General features: G+C 39.9%; 2 protein-coding genes across 3 annotated transcripts in view; one reads left to right on the top strand and one right to left on the bottom strand.

Annotated features, from left to right (window-relative positions):
- The window catches only part of tmem104 (transmembrane protein 104), a 214,292-nt gene extending 205,355 nt beyond the window's left edge, over positions 1-8,937 (top strand). For both annotated transcript variants that reach the window (XM_063030861.1, XM_063030862.1), the window contains exon 10: positions 7,106-8,937. In XM_063030861.1, coding sequence (XP_062886931.1) covers positions 7,106-7,863 — 758 coding nt within the window. In that variant the 3' untranslated portion in view covers positions 7,864-8,937. The remainder of the gene's footprint in view (positions 1-7,105) is intronic.
- Positions 8,938-11,685: 2,748 nt separating this feature from the next.
- Positions 11,686-16,186, bottom strand: part of LOC134336574 (glutamate receptor ionotropic, NMDA 2C-like) — a 118,949-nt gene continuing 114,448 nt past the window's right edge. Inside the window, exon 13 of the mRNA XM_063030860.1 lies at positions 11,686-13,128. Within this exon, the coding sequence (XP_062886930.1) occupies positions 11,686-13,128 (1,443 nt within the window). The remainder of the gene's footprint in view (positions 13,129-16,186) is intronic.

Raw genomic sequence — 16,186 nt, 5'->3', positions numbered from 1 at the left:
CCCCAACTACTTGAAATTGATCTTTTTCTTCTAATTGACATCCAATAATGGATGGAGTTATGACTGAAACTTGAATTTGCTAACATACAGGCATGAGAAGTTGGTCAATGCACAGCTGGTTTCTCCTAAGTAAATACTGGGCAACGGTTTATACTCTTTCTTTCTTTCTTTCTTTCTTTCTTTCTTTTTAAATCTTTTTATTGAGTAAGTATACAAAAAAGGTAAGCCATATAAACATTAATACAATGTTAAAGTATAATAAAATTCCAAAAGATAACAATACCAAAAAGAAAATACTACAAACAATGTAATTTAAGCATAAGAAACCAAGATAACATAATAGTATACTAGATTTTATATATATCAATGGAAAAAAAAAGAAAAAAAAAAACCCCAAAAAAAAACCCACCGTGCAACTAACTAAAAGCAAAGCAAAGCAATGGGCTAACTTGAAACCAAACAGAGTTAAACTTAAAATCACGTCCTCAATCCCGACCTCCATTAAAACAGTGAAGAAAAAACAAGAAGGGTAAATATTACATTAAATGAAAATATCGAATAAAAGGTCCCCAAATCTGTTCAAATTTAAATGAAGAATCATAAAGGTTACTTCTAATTTTCTCCAGATTCAAACATAAAATCGTCTGAGAAAACCAAAAAAAGGTAGTTGGAGCATTAAGCTCTTTCCAATGTTGTAAAATACATCTTTTCGCCATTAAAGTAAGAAATGCAATCATTCTACGGGCTGAAGGGGAAAGATTACTAGAAATTTTAGGTAGTCCAAAGATAGCAGTAATAGGGTGAGGAGAGATATCTATATTTAATACCTTAGAAATAATATTGAAAATATCTCTCCAAAAAGTTTCCAAAGTAGGGCAAGACCAAAACATATGAGTTAAAGAGGCTATCTGCCCCGAACATCTATCACAGAAAGGATTAATATGCGAGTAAAAACGCGCTAACTTATCTTTGGACATATGTGCTCTATGAACCACTTTAAATTGAATTAGGGAATGTTTAGCACAAATAGAGGAAGTATTAACTAATTGTAAAATCTGCCCCCAATCATCCACAGAAATGGTAAGCCCCAATTCCTGTTCCCAATCTACCCTAATCTTATCAAATGGAGCTTTCCTAAGTTTCATAATAATATTATAAATCATAGCCGATGCACCTTTCTGACATGGATTAAGGTTAATTATCGAATCTAAAATATATATAGGAGGAAGCATTGGAAAGGAAGAAAGTATAGTACTTAGGAAATTTCTAACTTGTAAATATCTAAAAAAATGTATTCTTGATAAGTTATATTTATTAGATAATTGTTCAAAAGACATAAGGGAACCATCTAAAAATAAATCCAAAAACCGTAAAATACCCTTAGTCTTCCAAGTTTGAAAAGCGCGATCCGTAAAAGAGGGAGGAAAAAATATGTTACCTAAAATAGGAATCGCTAACCCGAATTGATTAAGATCAAAAAATTTTCTGAATTGAAACCAAATGCGCAAAGCATATTTAACTATCGGGTTAGAGACCTGCTTAAGACGTTTCGAATCAAAAGGAAGAGAGGAACCTAAAATAGAACCAAGTGTATAACCCTGAACAGATTGTAATTCCAATGCTACCCATTTAGGAATAGATAGTATGTCCCGGTCAAGTAACCAAAATTTCATATGTCGAATATTAATAGCCCAATAATAAAATCTAAAGTTAGGTAATGCTAAACCTCCATCTCTCTTAGCTTTCTGTAAATGTATTTTACCCAGTCTCGGATTCTTATTCTGCCAAATAAATGAAGAAATTTTAGAGTCAACTTTATCAAAAAAAGATTTAGGAACGAAAATTGGTAATGCCTGAAACACATATAAAAATTTTGGCAAAAAAAACATCTTAACTGCATTAATACGACCAATCAAAGTTAAATATAAGGGAAACCATTTAGATGAAAGTTGAGTAATATGGTCTATTAATGGTAAAAAGTTAGTCTTAAATAAATCTTTATGTTTACAAGTAATTTTAATCCCAAGATATGAAAAGTAATTATTAATCAATTTAAATGGAAATTTATAATATAAGGGAAGATGTTTATTAATCGGAAAAAGTTCACTCTTACTAAGATTTAATTTATAACCTGAGAAAAGACCAAATTGTGCTAATAACTCTAAAACAGCAGGAATGGATCTCTCAGGATTAGAAATATATAAAAGTAAATCATCAGCATAGAGTGATAATTTATGGGACTTTAATCCCCGAGTTATCCCAGTAATATTTGAAGATTCTCGAATAGCAATTGCAAGAGGTTCTAATGCAATATCAAATAATAGGGGACTAAGAGGACAGCCTTGTCGAGTACCACGAAAGAGAGGAAAAAAAGGTGAGTTTAAGGAGTTAGTACGAACCGAGGCTACAGGGGAGTGATATAACAGTTTAATCCAGGATATAAATTTCAAGCTAAAATTAAACATTTCAAGCACCTTAAATAAATAAGGCCATTCTACTCTATCAAAAGCTTTCTCGGCATCTAAAGAAATAACACACTCAGGAACATTTTGTGAGGGAGTATAAACGATATTTAACAATGTACGAATATTATAAAAAGAGTAACGACCTTTAATAAAACCCGTTTGGTCTTCCGAAATAATAGAAGGAAGCACTTTTTCTAGTCTATTTGCTAATAACTTAGAAAAAACTTTAGAATCAACATTTAATAAAGATATTGGTCTATAAGATGCACATTGAGCAGGGTCTTTATCCTTCTTTAGTATTAAAGAAATTGATGCTCTATTAAAAGATTCCGGAAGTTTACCAAGTTTCAAAGAAGCCTCAAAAACCTTATAGAGCCAAGGAATCAATAAAGAAGCAAAACATTTATAAAATTCAACGGTAAACCCATCAGGGCCAGGAGCTTTCCCCAGATTCATAGAAAAAATAACATTCTTAATCTCATCCATTGTAATGGAAGTATCTAATAAAGAAGACATATCCTGTGAAATCAGAGGGAAGTCTAACTTATCTAAAAAATCATTCATATATTTAGAATCTCGAGGAGACTCTGATTGATATAAAGAAGAATAAAAATCACAAAAGGTTTGATTAATCCCCACATGATCCAATATCAATCGATCATTTTGGTTATAAATCTGATTGATTTGAGATTTAACATAATTAGATTTCAATTGATTAGCCAGCAGCTTGCCAATTTTATCACTGTGAACATAAAAATCACTTCTTGTTTTCTTTAATTGGTTTACAATCGAGGACGAGAGTAGTAAACTGTGTTCCATTTGAAGTTCAGTTCTTTGTTTGTATAGCTCCTCAGAAGGAGCCATAACATATTTCTTATCAATTTCTTTAATCTTGTCCACAATTACCATCTCCTCCTGCTTCTGTTTCTTCCTCAAAGCAACGGAATACGAAATAATCTGACCCCGAATATAGGCTTTAAAAGTGTCCCAAAGAGTGTTAACCGAAATATCTTCTGTATGGTTAATTGTAAAAAAAAGCTCAATCTGTTCATTCATAAAATTAACAAAGTCCGAGTCCTGAAGCAACAGCGAATTAAAACGCCATTGTCTATTGTTTGGTATATTGGCCATAATTTTAATAGAAAGCTTAAGTGGAGCATGATCCGAAATGGTTATAGAATCATAATCACATTTAATCACTGAAGGAATGAGACGAGAATCAATGAAAAAATAATCAATTCTTGAATAGGAATGATGAACATGTGAAAAGAAGGAAAAATCTTTTTCCTGAGGATGCAGAAAACGCCAAATGTCCGTCGACCCAGAATCAGAAAGGAAAAAATTAATCAAATTTGCAGATTTATTAGGTAAAGTCCGTAAAGGAGCCGAACGGTCCAAAGCTGGAGATAAACAGGTATTAAGATCTCCGCCCCAAATCAATGAAAACTCGTTCAAATTCGGAAACTGATCAAACAATGATTTATAAAATTCCGGACAATCCATATTAGGAGCATAAACATTAACCAAAACTACTTTTTTATTAAATAATAAACCACTAACCAATAAAAATCTACCATTCGGATCAGAGATAATATCCTGTTGTATAAAAGTAACTGAGGAGTCTATAAAAATAGAGACGCCTCGAATCTTAGCATTGGAGTTCGAATGAAATTGTTGTCCCTTCCAGAATTTGAAAAAACGTAGTCTGTCCCCCCTCCGTACGTGGGTCTCTTGTAAAAATAAAATTTGTGCTTTAAGTCTCCGGAACACTTTAAAAACTTTTTTCCTTTTAATAGGATGATTAAGACCATTAGTATTCCAGGAGACAAAATTAATAATAGACTCCATAAATCCTAAAGTCAACCCATAACAAGGAGGATTGACAATAGGCGCGACCCACAAACCCGGAGAGGAAACAGAACATACAAAAGATACCGGGGAAAAGGACGCAACCAATACTTCAATAATGTATATAGCCCAAAGAGAAACAAACTAAAACGTGAAGCCCCTCCCACCGCCCCCCACCCCAGGACCCCAAGGCGAAATCTAAAGCAGACCCGCCAGAAAGAAGCAAGCGCTAAAACTACCCCCATGACTTCCGGTATACGCTCCCTAAAAAAAAGGTATAAATATGAAAAGGATCAGCTAATTGTAAAACAGTAAAAAAATAAGTAAAAAAAAGTTAGCTCAATTAAAATACACACAGAACAGAACAAAAGCCGGAAAGTATATATTAAAAAAAAACCACAATAAACCTCAAACTCATGAATAGACACAGCAACAAAAAAAATAGGATTATTAACATAAAATGATTATAAAAAGCAAAACAGAATAAAATTAAAAAAAAAACTACAAAATTTAAGGCCGCACAGGAAATACGTAAGATGACAAAAGGGAAGTAACCACCCAGAATCCCCTGGGAAAAGAAAGAAATGACGCAGTTAAAAAGAAAGTTTAGCAGCCATATTAAGAAATCGAAAGTAAACTTTTCTGCCCAAATAGGGCACAGAAAAGTTAAAACCAACCAATTCACAGCCTCCGATCAACGGAGAAAATTAAAAAAAGGCAATTAAGATGTTGAAGATGAAAGTTGATCCAGATAACTCTGGGCATCCGATGGAGAATCAAAAAAACGAAGGGCTCCATCTAACATGCGAATCCTTAGACGTGCAGGGTACAACAGCGCTGGTCTTAAATCCATCTTATAGAATTCCGACATCACGGATCTGTAACGGACCCGTTGGTCCCAGATTGGTTTACTGAAATCTTCCACGAATCGGAACTTAAGATCCGAAAAATCAATGAAACCTTTAGATCGAGCGAATCGAAACAGTCTCTCCTTGTCTTGAAAGTAATGAAAACGTAAGATAACATGCCTAGGTCTATCTGACCTAGACGAGTATGATGGGATTCTGTGAACACGATCCAGTAGCGGTGGTTGGTCAGGAAATACAGTAGGGAATGCATCTTTTAAAAGTTGGGAGAAATATTTCATAGGGTTGTTAGCTTCCACGGCTTCCCTGACGCCAATCATTCGTAAATTCTGCCGTCGCATTCTAGATTCCAAGTCAGAGTTTTTAAAAGTCAAAAAGTCAAGTTTCTTCTTCATTACATTAATTGTTTCTTCGACTTTCCCCATCTTAAGCTCACTTTGTTGCGCGGATTTTTGAAGACCAGATATAGCCGACTGATGTTCCGCAATACATGTTTGCATCTTATCAATTAAATCGGCAATTTTCTGGAACTTAGTTGAGATTTCCGTATGAATCAGGTCTTTAACAGAGCCCATAATTTCTGTACGAATCATCTCCCTAACAGAGGTTGAAATTTCCCTCTGAATTAACTCCGATATAGCTTTCAAAGTCACCGGTGATTCAGTCGGAGGGAGATCCGTAGCTTTCGGTTTAACCGGAGGTTTACCATCCTTGCCGTCTTTCCCGTTCTTAGACATAGCCGATCTCAGTATCATCCAATTGTCAGAGAATTCAGTTTAATTCAAAGTATTGTAAAAATTGATGCCTTAATAGTTAATTAAAGTATAGCTGACCATAGAGAGAAAAAACTCAGAGGTAATGGAGCGAGTCAAGAACGCGACTTCACTCCATGAGCGCTACCGGAAGTCTCCCGGTTTATACTCTTATCAGCCACTTTATTAGGTACACCTGCTTGTTAATACAAATATCTAATCAGCCAATCATGTGATGATGCAACAATGCATAAAAGCAAGTAGACATGGTCAAGAGGTTCAGTTGTTCTTTAAACCAAACAGCAGAATGGGGAAGGAATGTCACTTAAGTGATTTTGACTGTGGAATGATTGTTGGTGCCAGATGGGGTGGTTTGAGTATATCAGGATCTGTTGATCTCCTGGGATTTTCACACAAAACAATTTACAGGGAATGGTGTGAAAAACAAAAAGCATCCAGTGAGCAGCAGTTCTGTGGGTGAAAATGTCTTGTTATTTCGAGAGGTCAGAGGAGAATGATCACATTGATTCAAACTGACAGATGTGCACAGTAACTCAAATGACCATGGATTACACCAGTGGTGTGCAGGAGAGCCTCTCTGAATGCACAACATGTCGAACCTCCAAGTGGATGGGCTACAGCAGCTGATGGCCAGAAGCATGTACTCGGTGACCACTTCATTGGGTTTGGGAGGTCCCTGATAGAGTGGCCATTGAATGTGTGTGATGGACAGATTCAGCTTCACGTTCACACTTGGGAGGGAAATGGCCAGAGCTATCTTTGCTGTGGCTTCTTGCACAGCTTGCATTCAGGTAATTTCCCCATGGAGCTTTTGTTAAGTGAGCTAGTCATTGTAGACCACTTGGCTTTCATGCCACTGAAGCTGGCATCCTCTTGGGCCAATGCAAATGTGTTGGCAGAAGTCAGGAGCAATCAACTTTAGCTGCTTGATGGAGCACTCACTTTTAATTTTAATATGATGCAAAGTGATAGCCTAACACAGTTGCATTGTGTGTGTGTGTCTCTCTCTCTACAGAAGTTGCCTGACCTGCTGAGTATTTCCAGTATTCTGGTTTTGTTATGTAGCTTGCTTCTGGTTTTTGTTTTCTTTTCTGTTCTTTCAATGTGTTAAATTCTTGCTTTATTTTCTAACCATTGTTTTCTTGCCTTTCAGCTTTTACAATCATGATCATCCTGGCTTTGATCAGGATAAGTAAAGGGAGAGGAGAGGGTCATCCACAGATTGCCAACTTCTCCGGAATCCCCAACTTGTTTGGTGTCTGCGTCTATTCTTTCATGTGTCAACATTCCCTGCCCTCCCTCATCACCCCCATCAGTAAGAAGAAGCACATGAACACATTGGTCCTGGTCGATTATGTGCTCATCCTGGCCTTCTACAGCTTACTGTCTTTCACGGCCATCTTCTGCTTCAGTAACCTGAAGGACATGTACACTCTCAACTTCACAAGCAACTGTGATGTTGTCAGTGTGCCCTTTATCCGCTACTTCTTAGGGCTTTTCCCAGTTTTCACAATCAGCACAAACTTCCCGATAATTGCAGTTACCTTGCGTAATAACTGGAAGACCGTCTTTCACAGAGAAGGGGGAATGTATCCGTGGCTCATTGACCGGATTGTCTTTCCCCTGATCACCATTATTCCCGCTATCCTAGTGGCGTTCTGCACCCATGACCTGGAGACTCTGGTGGGCATTACTGGTTCTTATGCGGGCACAGGCATTCAGTATATCATTCCCGCCTGTTTGGTTCACTTCAGCAGAAAGGACACTGAACTGGTGTTCGGAAGTCACGCTCAAAATAAGCACAGCTCACCATTCAAGCACACTTTCTGGGTGGTATTTGTACTGGTGTGGTCAATGTCGTGCTTCATATTTGTAACGGCCAACATTGTACTGACGGAAACTAAGCACTGAGCATCGACACTGCCTGAAAGGACACCTGCCTTGTCTATCAGACTTGAAAGCCCTAATTCCTTCACTGTGACTAAAAGTGAAGATTTTGCAGGTCACTACATCATGCTAGTCGGTTGCTGTTTTGCAAACATGTAAATCTTCATTCCTCTCCCCAGGGTACTGATCGGTTTACTTTTGGCAGAAAATGGTGTTTAATTTGGGCAGTTTATAAATTAAATGAGCAGCTTCTTGCAAAAGGAATCATGTACATTATTAACCCTAGAGTGATTCACCACCGTTCCGGCTTTGAATGTTTATCAGTGACTGTTCTTGTTGAGGAATGTTCTTGTGAACCAAGACAAATTCCTTGTGGTTTACAATTATTGGTGATGATTAAACAAGATGGCTGCAGACAAAACAGCCATACACCTCAGCTGTAAAATGTAAAGCATTTGGTGCAGTTCTGTGGGATAAAGCAGCTTTAATCTGAAGTGACAACATTGTTGCTGGATATAACCTGGCACTTTTTAACCTGCCCAGTGCTGATTTGGATGTAAAGGGCAGATGTTTTCCAAAGAATGTACAGACTCTGGCATCCCTTGGCTGCTGATTTGCCAGGTGTAGAGGTACAACTCTACATATCCAGTTTGAGTCTGCTTTCTTACCCTTAACAACCCAGAATTCCACCCCCTGCCCCGCCCAACATAACTCCCTGTTCCCAATAATTCACTGTTCAACTTTCCTCCAGTGCCTTGTATTCTGTCTGTGAGGAAACGTGCTTTGGTTCCTCAGACCATTCTGTTGTGCCTATTTTTCAACCCTCTCCACTTGGAGAGACAGGGATGGGATGGTGACTGCTCAAACTGCCGGACAGTGCAGGCAGACTGGTTTACCACCCAATCACAAGCCTCCGCTTCGAGCTGGATTTTTGTCGCAGCCTTCACTCCGTTGCACACCCCAGAATGCATCATGTTTTGCGTGGGAAGAATTTAAAACAAAAAGCTATGAATTTTGCAGGAGAAGGTGGTTTTGTGTTTCAGCACTCAATACCAATGTATAGTTATGTATCCCTTATTCTAATTGTACAGTAAAGTATTTGGAACCTATTTGTCTGCCTTGTTGTTAATCAATAGCACAGCCTTCATGTGTCCTCTTTGGAACCCAGTAATACGCGGGTTTACCTGTGATGACCACCAACTGGGTGTGGCCACTGATAGCCAGTGTACCTGAGGTAGTGTTTATAATACGAGGTGACAAACGGGTACTGGCTCAGGAGGCGTGTACAGTCTGACTGGCACCGGACTCGATTCATACTGAGTTATCCTGAGCTGCCAGGGCAGAGCTCCGCTGGTTGTGGATTTCATCATTTAGATCTCTTGCTAATGTTTGAAGTTGGAACTTGATTCACATTGAATCACTCTGATTTTGATTGGAGTGCTCAATTTAGTTTGTGATCTCACTCTATTTAATTTTAGAATTATTTATATTCCGCAGCTTGAAATACTTGCCAGACTAATTCATTCCAGTTGTCTGACCTTGTAACTTATTTCCATTTGATCTCAGTGTCGAATATGAAAAGTTGATATTTTTACAAAGATGTTGGATCAAAGAGAGTTAGCACTCAGCTCCCTCTGCCTCTTCATCAGAATTGTCAGGTTAGAACCTGATTCACACAAAGCACCATCTCATTGCACAAGGGAAGAAATTGATCTTCATCAATAAAAAGTTATACGGCTGCAAAAGGTTGACATCAAATAATGTTCAAATATTTTGAAATATGTTAATTATGGATATGGTTTCACTTCAAGGTTTATCTAATAAGTTAATAAGTTACTTTTATTAAATTTATTGAGTAAAATGAAAATCTACTCAACCCCAAAACTGAATTAGTTAGAGACACAGTTTCACACTCGTCTCTCTCTAACTTTGCAATTTCACTGTTCTATTAACTAATTTTACATCATAATCTGTTTCTTGTGAACCATTTTATTCAGTTTTTGCAAGCCTGGGAAGACTACAAATTTTACCCCTGAGGAGATAGTGGTGAGCTGTTGCCTTGAACTGCCGTAGTTCTTCTCATGAGAGGATCCCCACAGTATGATCAAGAAGTGAGCTCCAGAATAGACCCAACAATGGTTAAAAGCAAGCAAGATATTTCTAAGTTATGCTGTTGTGCAGCTTGAGGGAAACTGCAGGTGGCTAGTACACTTGTCCTTGGTCGTTCAGATGCCATTAGAGCAGTCTGGGTGAATAATTGCAGTACATTTTGATGGCACAATCTGTAGTCAGTTTGAGCTGGTTATGGAAAGAATGAATATTTCAGGTGGCTAGTAAAGGGAGCTGGTTTGTCCTGACTGTTGTAAAGCTCTTAAGTTGGAATAACAAGGGAAGAATGTTCCATGACACTCCCGAATGCATATTAGCTGAGGAAGAATCAGCAAAACTTGACTCAGTTCTATCACTAAATGTACAGCGCAAGGACTTAGTTTTGAGTCTGAAGTTGCACTCATCTACAAACTTTGTAATTCATATATAAGGTCCCTCATGTAGGTCATTTGAGAAATTGTTCGAGCAACCACTGTAAAAATTTGAGTCAGAAATCACACTCAAAGCTGTATCAGATTTGCTTGACTTGACTTTCTCATCTCTGTAATATTAGGATTTGATTCAGTCTGAAATTATTCTCTAACTGTGTAATGATTGAGCTAAGTGACTTTGAAATCTTTAATGTAATGTTAGCATTTGATTCATTTTGATATCTAAAGTACATTTTTTGAAGTTAACTCATTCTGAGATCTAATTGTTTAAAGTTGGATCACTGAAAACACTCAGTGATTTTGGATTTCAGTTCTTGCACTCTATTTTCCCTATGTCCTTCACCTCCTTCCATAATCCAACATCAGCTGCAATTAACATGCCCTGCCCTGCCCCTGCCACTTGTCCCTCGGTTTCTCCTGGTCGCCTGTCAAAGACATTGCCTCGGCTTCACCCATCTTCATCTGCAATTTTCCAACTTTCCCCAGTTCTGATGAAATGTCTTTCACCTGAAACATTAACTCCTGTTTATTTCAGACTAAGAATGGTTAAATTTACATGGGATTGTGTCAGATAAGAAGCCCTTGATTCTTCCAAACTTTTGACCTTTGTTGAGAACAGTGGCTGGGCCATTGTACTGACCACACTTCCCTGCACCTTTGTCTTCCCTAGTGCCGAAGAGCCTCGGTAACAAAGGGATTTGAGTTTATCCGGCAGGGAGGTGGCTCTGACACTGATCACATTATGGCTAAGGTTGGTGCTGTTGATTCTGCCTGCATTGGTATTAACGTGACAAGCAGCTGTGCTTTGGAATAGTCCAGAGTCTTGAAGCATTTAATGTTTTGTAATCCATTTTACATGTTTGCCATTCAGAGAATGTTTTTTGACGACCACTCAACAGTTCACTTAGCCTATTCTTAAAGCTTGGTTGCTAATCTGTTGAAGGCAAGACAAACTTTGTTCATGTTGCAAAACACTATACTTATCAGATTTAAAGAAACAAAACTTCATTTCTCTGGTCCTGAGTACGGTCTGTCAATGTCTTTCCTGAATTCAAAATCTTTCGCCTCCATGTTCTGTCTGTTCACTAAGACCCTTGAAGCACGATGGGATTTTTGCTAAGTTGTATTATGGGCAAGTAGATCAAGAATAACGTCTGGAAATATTATTTTAACCCACACTGATGCATTGCTAATCAAGTTGCACTTTGATCATTGAGTTAAGTCTTTTAAACTCATTGAAAGGGAGGGAGTTTTCTGAATCAAAATAACTTCCATCCTGTTGATCAGCTCTGAACTTTATTGACTTCTATACCTCAGATTCCAAGCTTAAAATCCTCGCGCATTTTCTCAAACGAGGGGAATTGTCTTCTGCACTTCTCAGCTCCAGGTTGAAGCTGCTTGTGGCCCTTGTTCCACGTTGGATGGTCTTGCATGTGCCAACTGCGGGATGCCTGAGAGTGCTGCCCTGGTGCATGGTCTTTCTTTCCAAGTACTTCATGTGAATGCTCCTGTCACAGGAGCAGTCCTCAGAGCCAGCCAACCAGCGGTGGTGCTGTGAGCCCCATCTCTGCTGCCAGACATACAGAGAGGGCCTGGGCCATGAGTGATGCTGCAGTGCCAGGGAGGCACATCTCAGGCTCGCTGAGCTTTGCAGACAGGCCTCTCTGTAGGAGGGAAGCCTGGCAGACAGCGAATACTTGAGCTTTCTGGGTGTACTGAGGTCCAGATGCCTCCTCCTGTGGTCTGGGAGTCCTTCCCTGACATTGGTAGTTTTCCTATCAGGTTTCAGAATCTTACTGTCATGACTGTGGAATGGCCCAACAACCTCTCCTTGTGACCCTGACTTCAAATTTGCTAGTTTGACCTGAAATCTTGTGGTTTCCTCCTCGCCCTTTGTTGCTCTAATGTATGATGATCGCCTGGTCATTAGGGGTAGTTTCTGTGGTTGCAGCCCAGGGTAACACCTGCTGCAGGGCCTGTGGTTTTCCTGCCTGGAATATGAAACACAGGGATGCAGGTTTGCCATAAGCCATCTCTCATCCATTCCAACGGAAGGTTTTAGGATAGTGACCTCTGACCCACTCTGACCAGATGCAGTGTCTGTAGGATGGGCTAGCTTCCTGCAAGGCAAGGGAAGTCTCCTTCTGAAATATTTTCTGTTGTAAATATCCTGTAAATATTCATCACTGTAGATAAATGGGATACTAGAGGACTTCATATTCTTTCTCTCATCAAATTCCTTGCTGTGTTGAGAAAGCATGGGAAGCTCACTAGGACAAATGGGATGTGGGATGTTGTTTACAGTTGACCTTGGAGTAAGACGATTGCTGATTGACCTGTGTTTGTATTTAGTAACTGTCTGATTCAGCCAGACTGCCTCTTTGTCGGGAGATGTTCTGACGGCAGTGAGTGGGTGTGAAACCGATGTTGGGGGTCTTAGCAATGATGGGTAGTGGGTGGGCAGTACGCTGGCAGTAGGCCTCCTCTCGGTGGAATGTGCGCCTTTGATATTCTGCAATGGGCCTTTAGGAAGATCACTGGCAATGTCATCACCTGCCGGTGCCCACAACCCTGTGGCCTTGGGTTCACTCTCCAGAGAACTTTCTATATTTGTGGAGGAGGCCAAGTCCTTGGCAGCTTGTAGCATCTTCAGCACGCTGGCCTGAGAAAAGTTGGAAGAGATGATAGGAGATGCAATGTGGAGTGGGCTGGGGACCACCTGGACACCACTGAAACAGCTGTAAACTCCCTGAAATAGAGTATGAAACATTGTTAGCACTCTGTACTGCTTTGAGCATAATCCCATGTGTTTCATTCCCAGCCAGGCAGGTGCAATATCAGGACTACAAGTACAATTTGATTTGCTTTCAAGAATAAAGGTCAGAAAGTGAGTATTTCTCACAGGAGAGCTTCATTTTGGAGAAATGTTGGGTTTGCGCACAACATGGACTAGGCACTGAACAGGTGCAGTGTGAGAAATATTTGCTCCACCCTTGTTCCAGGAGGCCATTAAATTGTGCATTAACTGCATGGGATCTGTGGTATCTGGGCTGTTTGGATGCAGAATTGGCTTGAAGACAGAAGGTAGTGGTCAATGGAAGTTAGGCTACTTTTCGGGCCATGACTCATGGTGTGCCACAGGAGTTTGCACTGGGGCCTTATTGAAAATGTGAGTTCACAGACGATACAAAAACTAGTGGTTTTGTGAATTGTGTCAAAGGTTGTCTAAGGATACAGCGGGATATTGATCAATTGTGTGGAAATGTTACAATTTGGGAGATCAAGTGTGAAGGTAGAATACACTGTTAATGGCAAGACCCCAACAGTGTTGATTTGCAGAGGTTTCGTGGGGTCCAAGTACATAGCTCCTTAACAATTGCTGCAGGACATTTGATAGGGTGGTAAAAGCCCTATAGCACCCTTGTATTTATTGATGCATTGAGCTTTAAGAGTCAGTTAAAACTCTAGTTAGGCTGCTTCTAAAATACTACATTCCTTTCTGCTTGCTCCATTATAGGAAGCATATGTGGAGAGTGCAGAAGAGATTTACCAGGATGCTGCCCGGATTGGAGGGCGCGTGCTATAAGGAGAGGCTGGACCAACTGGTATTGTTTTCTCTGGAGCAACAGAAGCTGAGAGGAGACCTGATCGCAGATAATAAGATTTTGAGAAGCCTAGTAAGAGTCGACAGCTGGTATCTTTTTCCCTGGGTCAAAATGTGTAATACTAGAGGGGATGCATTTAAAGGGGGGGGGGTGGAGTGATAAGCTCAAAGGAAATATGTGGCGGGTATCTGGAATGCACTGCCAGGGGAAGATGTGGAGGCAATGCCACAGAGGCTTTTAGATAGGCTTATTCATGTGCCTGAATGGAGGCACTGTGTTGGGAGAAAGGGCTAGTTCACTTACACGTCTAATTACTACTTTAATTAGTTCAGCACAACATTGTGGGCTGAAGAGCCTTTCCCTGTGTTGTACTGTCCTGTGTCCTATGAAACCACCCAGCCCTGGGAGTTTACCACTGGCAGTGCATTCATGTTCCTCACTACTGTCGCTTTACTTTTCAGTTTCTATTCATGTCTGGAAAGCCACATAGTCAATCAATTTTGCTTGCCATGGGAGAGCCATTCCTTTACATTGAGAAGTCTACTATTTGAGAAAGATGAAGAGGAATAAAACTGTTAACGTCTACTGTTGGGAAACTGCAGCCATTAATTATGAAGTGAGACTTTCCACTGATTAGAAAGGCAAAATGATATCTGACATATAATCCCCTCATTTACAGTTTTCCTATTTTCACCTTTACCTGTTTAAAGGGCCAGGCCACCTTCATTTTCCTAACAAAACTCTGGTCTTTCTTTTTTGATTTTAGTAATGCCTTGTCAGTTCTTTTCAAATCGTTTTGATATTTTGTTTGTATTCCTCCACTTCCCCTATGCTGCTAGAATTGATTTAGTTTCGGATTTCTTCATATTTTACTTGCCCGCAGGCTGCTGGCATCGTTGATACAAACATTCACTGCCCATTTTCAGCAGCCCATGGGATGCTGTTGCTGGTAAGAAGTGTGGGTCTCATGCCACCAGGTTCAGGAGCCGTTGTCACCCTGCAGCCCCCGGGGTCTGTTCACTCTCGTCAGCGCCGAACAGACGCTGCAGTTTGTAGACTCACTTTTCAGCGAGTCTGCAGTTCATGTTCCATGTATTATTTCAGCACAATTTGTACAATTCTGCACGTGGTATGGTTGTCGTCATTGTTCTGTGTGTTCTTCGTGGATTCTACCATGTTTCTTTGTTTTGAGGTTGTACATGATATATATACTTTGAACTTTGAAGTTCGGGCCATAGCAAGGAAACTAATGGTTGGAAAGAGAGGTACAGAATTTGAACCTAAGGTTGAGCAATGGGGGTACAGTAATATGGATGATATTTCTAGGCCAGAGTGGTGTGACATTTGGTGGTAAACCCTTGAAGTTGGGGAGATGCTATGGAAGTTGCTGTAGTATATTTTTAGTACAATCACAGTGGTGCAAGGAGTCATTTGGGAGGGTTGATGGGGTGGGCAGTGAAACAAGCCTCTTTATCCTGAAAGGTGATGAAATTCTTGCGAGCTGTTGGAGCTGCATTCATCCAGGCAAGTGAGCAGGACGCCATTAGTCTCCAGACCTGTGCCTTCCTGATGCTGGAAAGGCTTTGGGTTATAGGCAGCATCAACACCCTCTTGACATGTTCTGCTGCCTCGGTATTTCTCTAGTTGCCCCAAGTACATGTTAGATCCTTGTAACAAACTATATGCTCCCTCACATACTCAGATTTCCTCCTGACTTCTTGGTCATCAAGCTTATGCTGTCTCTCAGAGCAATTCCATTCTCCCACTTATTGCCCCGTAACTTACCCTGATTCTCCTGCCGGTCACCTATACCACGAGTAATTTACTGTGGCCAATTAACCTACTAACCAGCATGTCCTTGAAAATTATCTGAGGTTCAACAAGTTTTGAGATGGTTTGTCTATGAGCAACGATATTTGGGTTTGGTTCTAGCATAGAACATCTACACTTATCCCTAATACAGTTGAAGATGTATGAGGGTGTTAACTTTTGACAGGGTATAGTAGGAGTTCTGAGGTTCTATTAGACCTAGCCAGGCTTTGAATAAGGCAGTCTTATGTGGTGGCTAAAGATGTTCCCAACTTGGGATCCAGAGGCTCTTTACTTAATGTTATTGGCCCATGGCATAGAAAAGGTTAGGATCCCTTGGCTTAAGGAAATAGTCAGAAATGTGAGACCTAAGGAAGATAGGTGCATAGGAAC

This window comes from Mobula hypostoma, chromosome 22 (assembly GCF_963921235.1).
Source record: "Mobula hypostoma chromosome 22, sMobHyp1.1, whole genome shotgun sequence".
In the NCBI taxonomy this organism is placed as follows: Eukaryota; Metazoa; Chordata; class Chondrichthyes; order Myliobatiformes; family Myliobatidae; genus Mobula; species Mobula hypostoma.
Note: the sequence above shows the minus strand (reverse complement) of the source record. Positions and strands in the feature narration are given on the sequence as shown.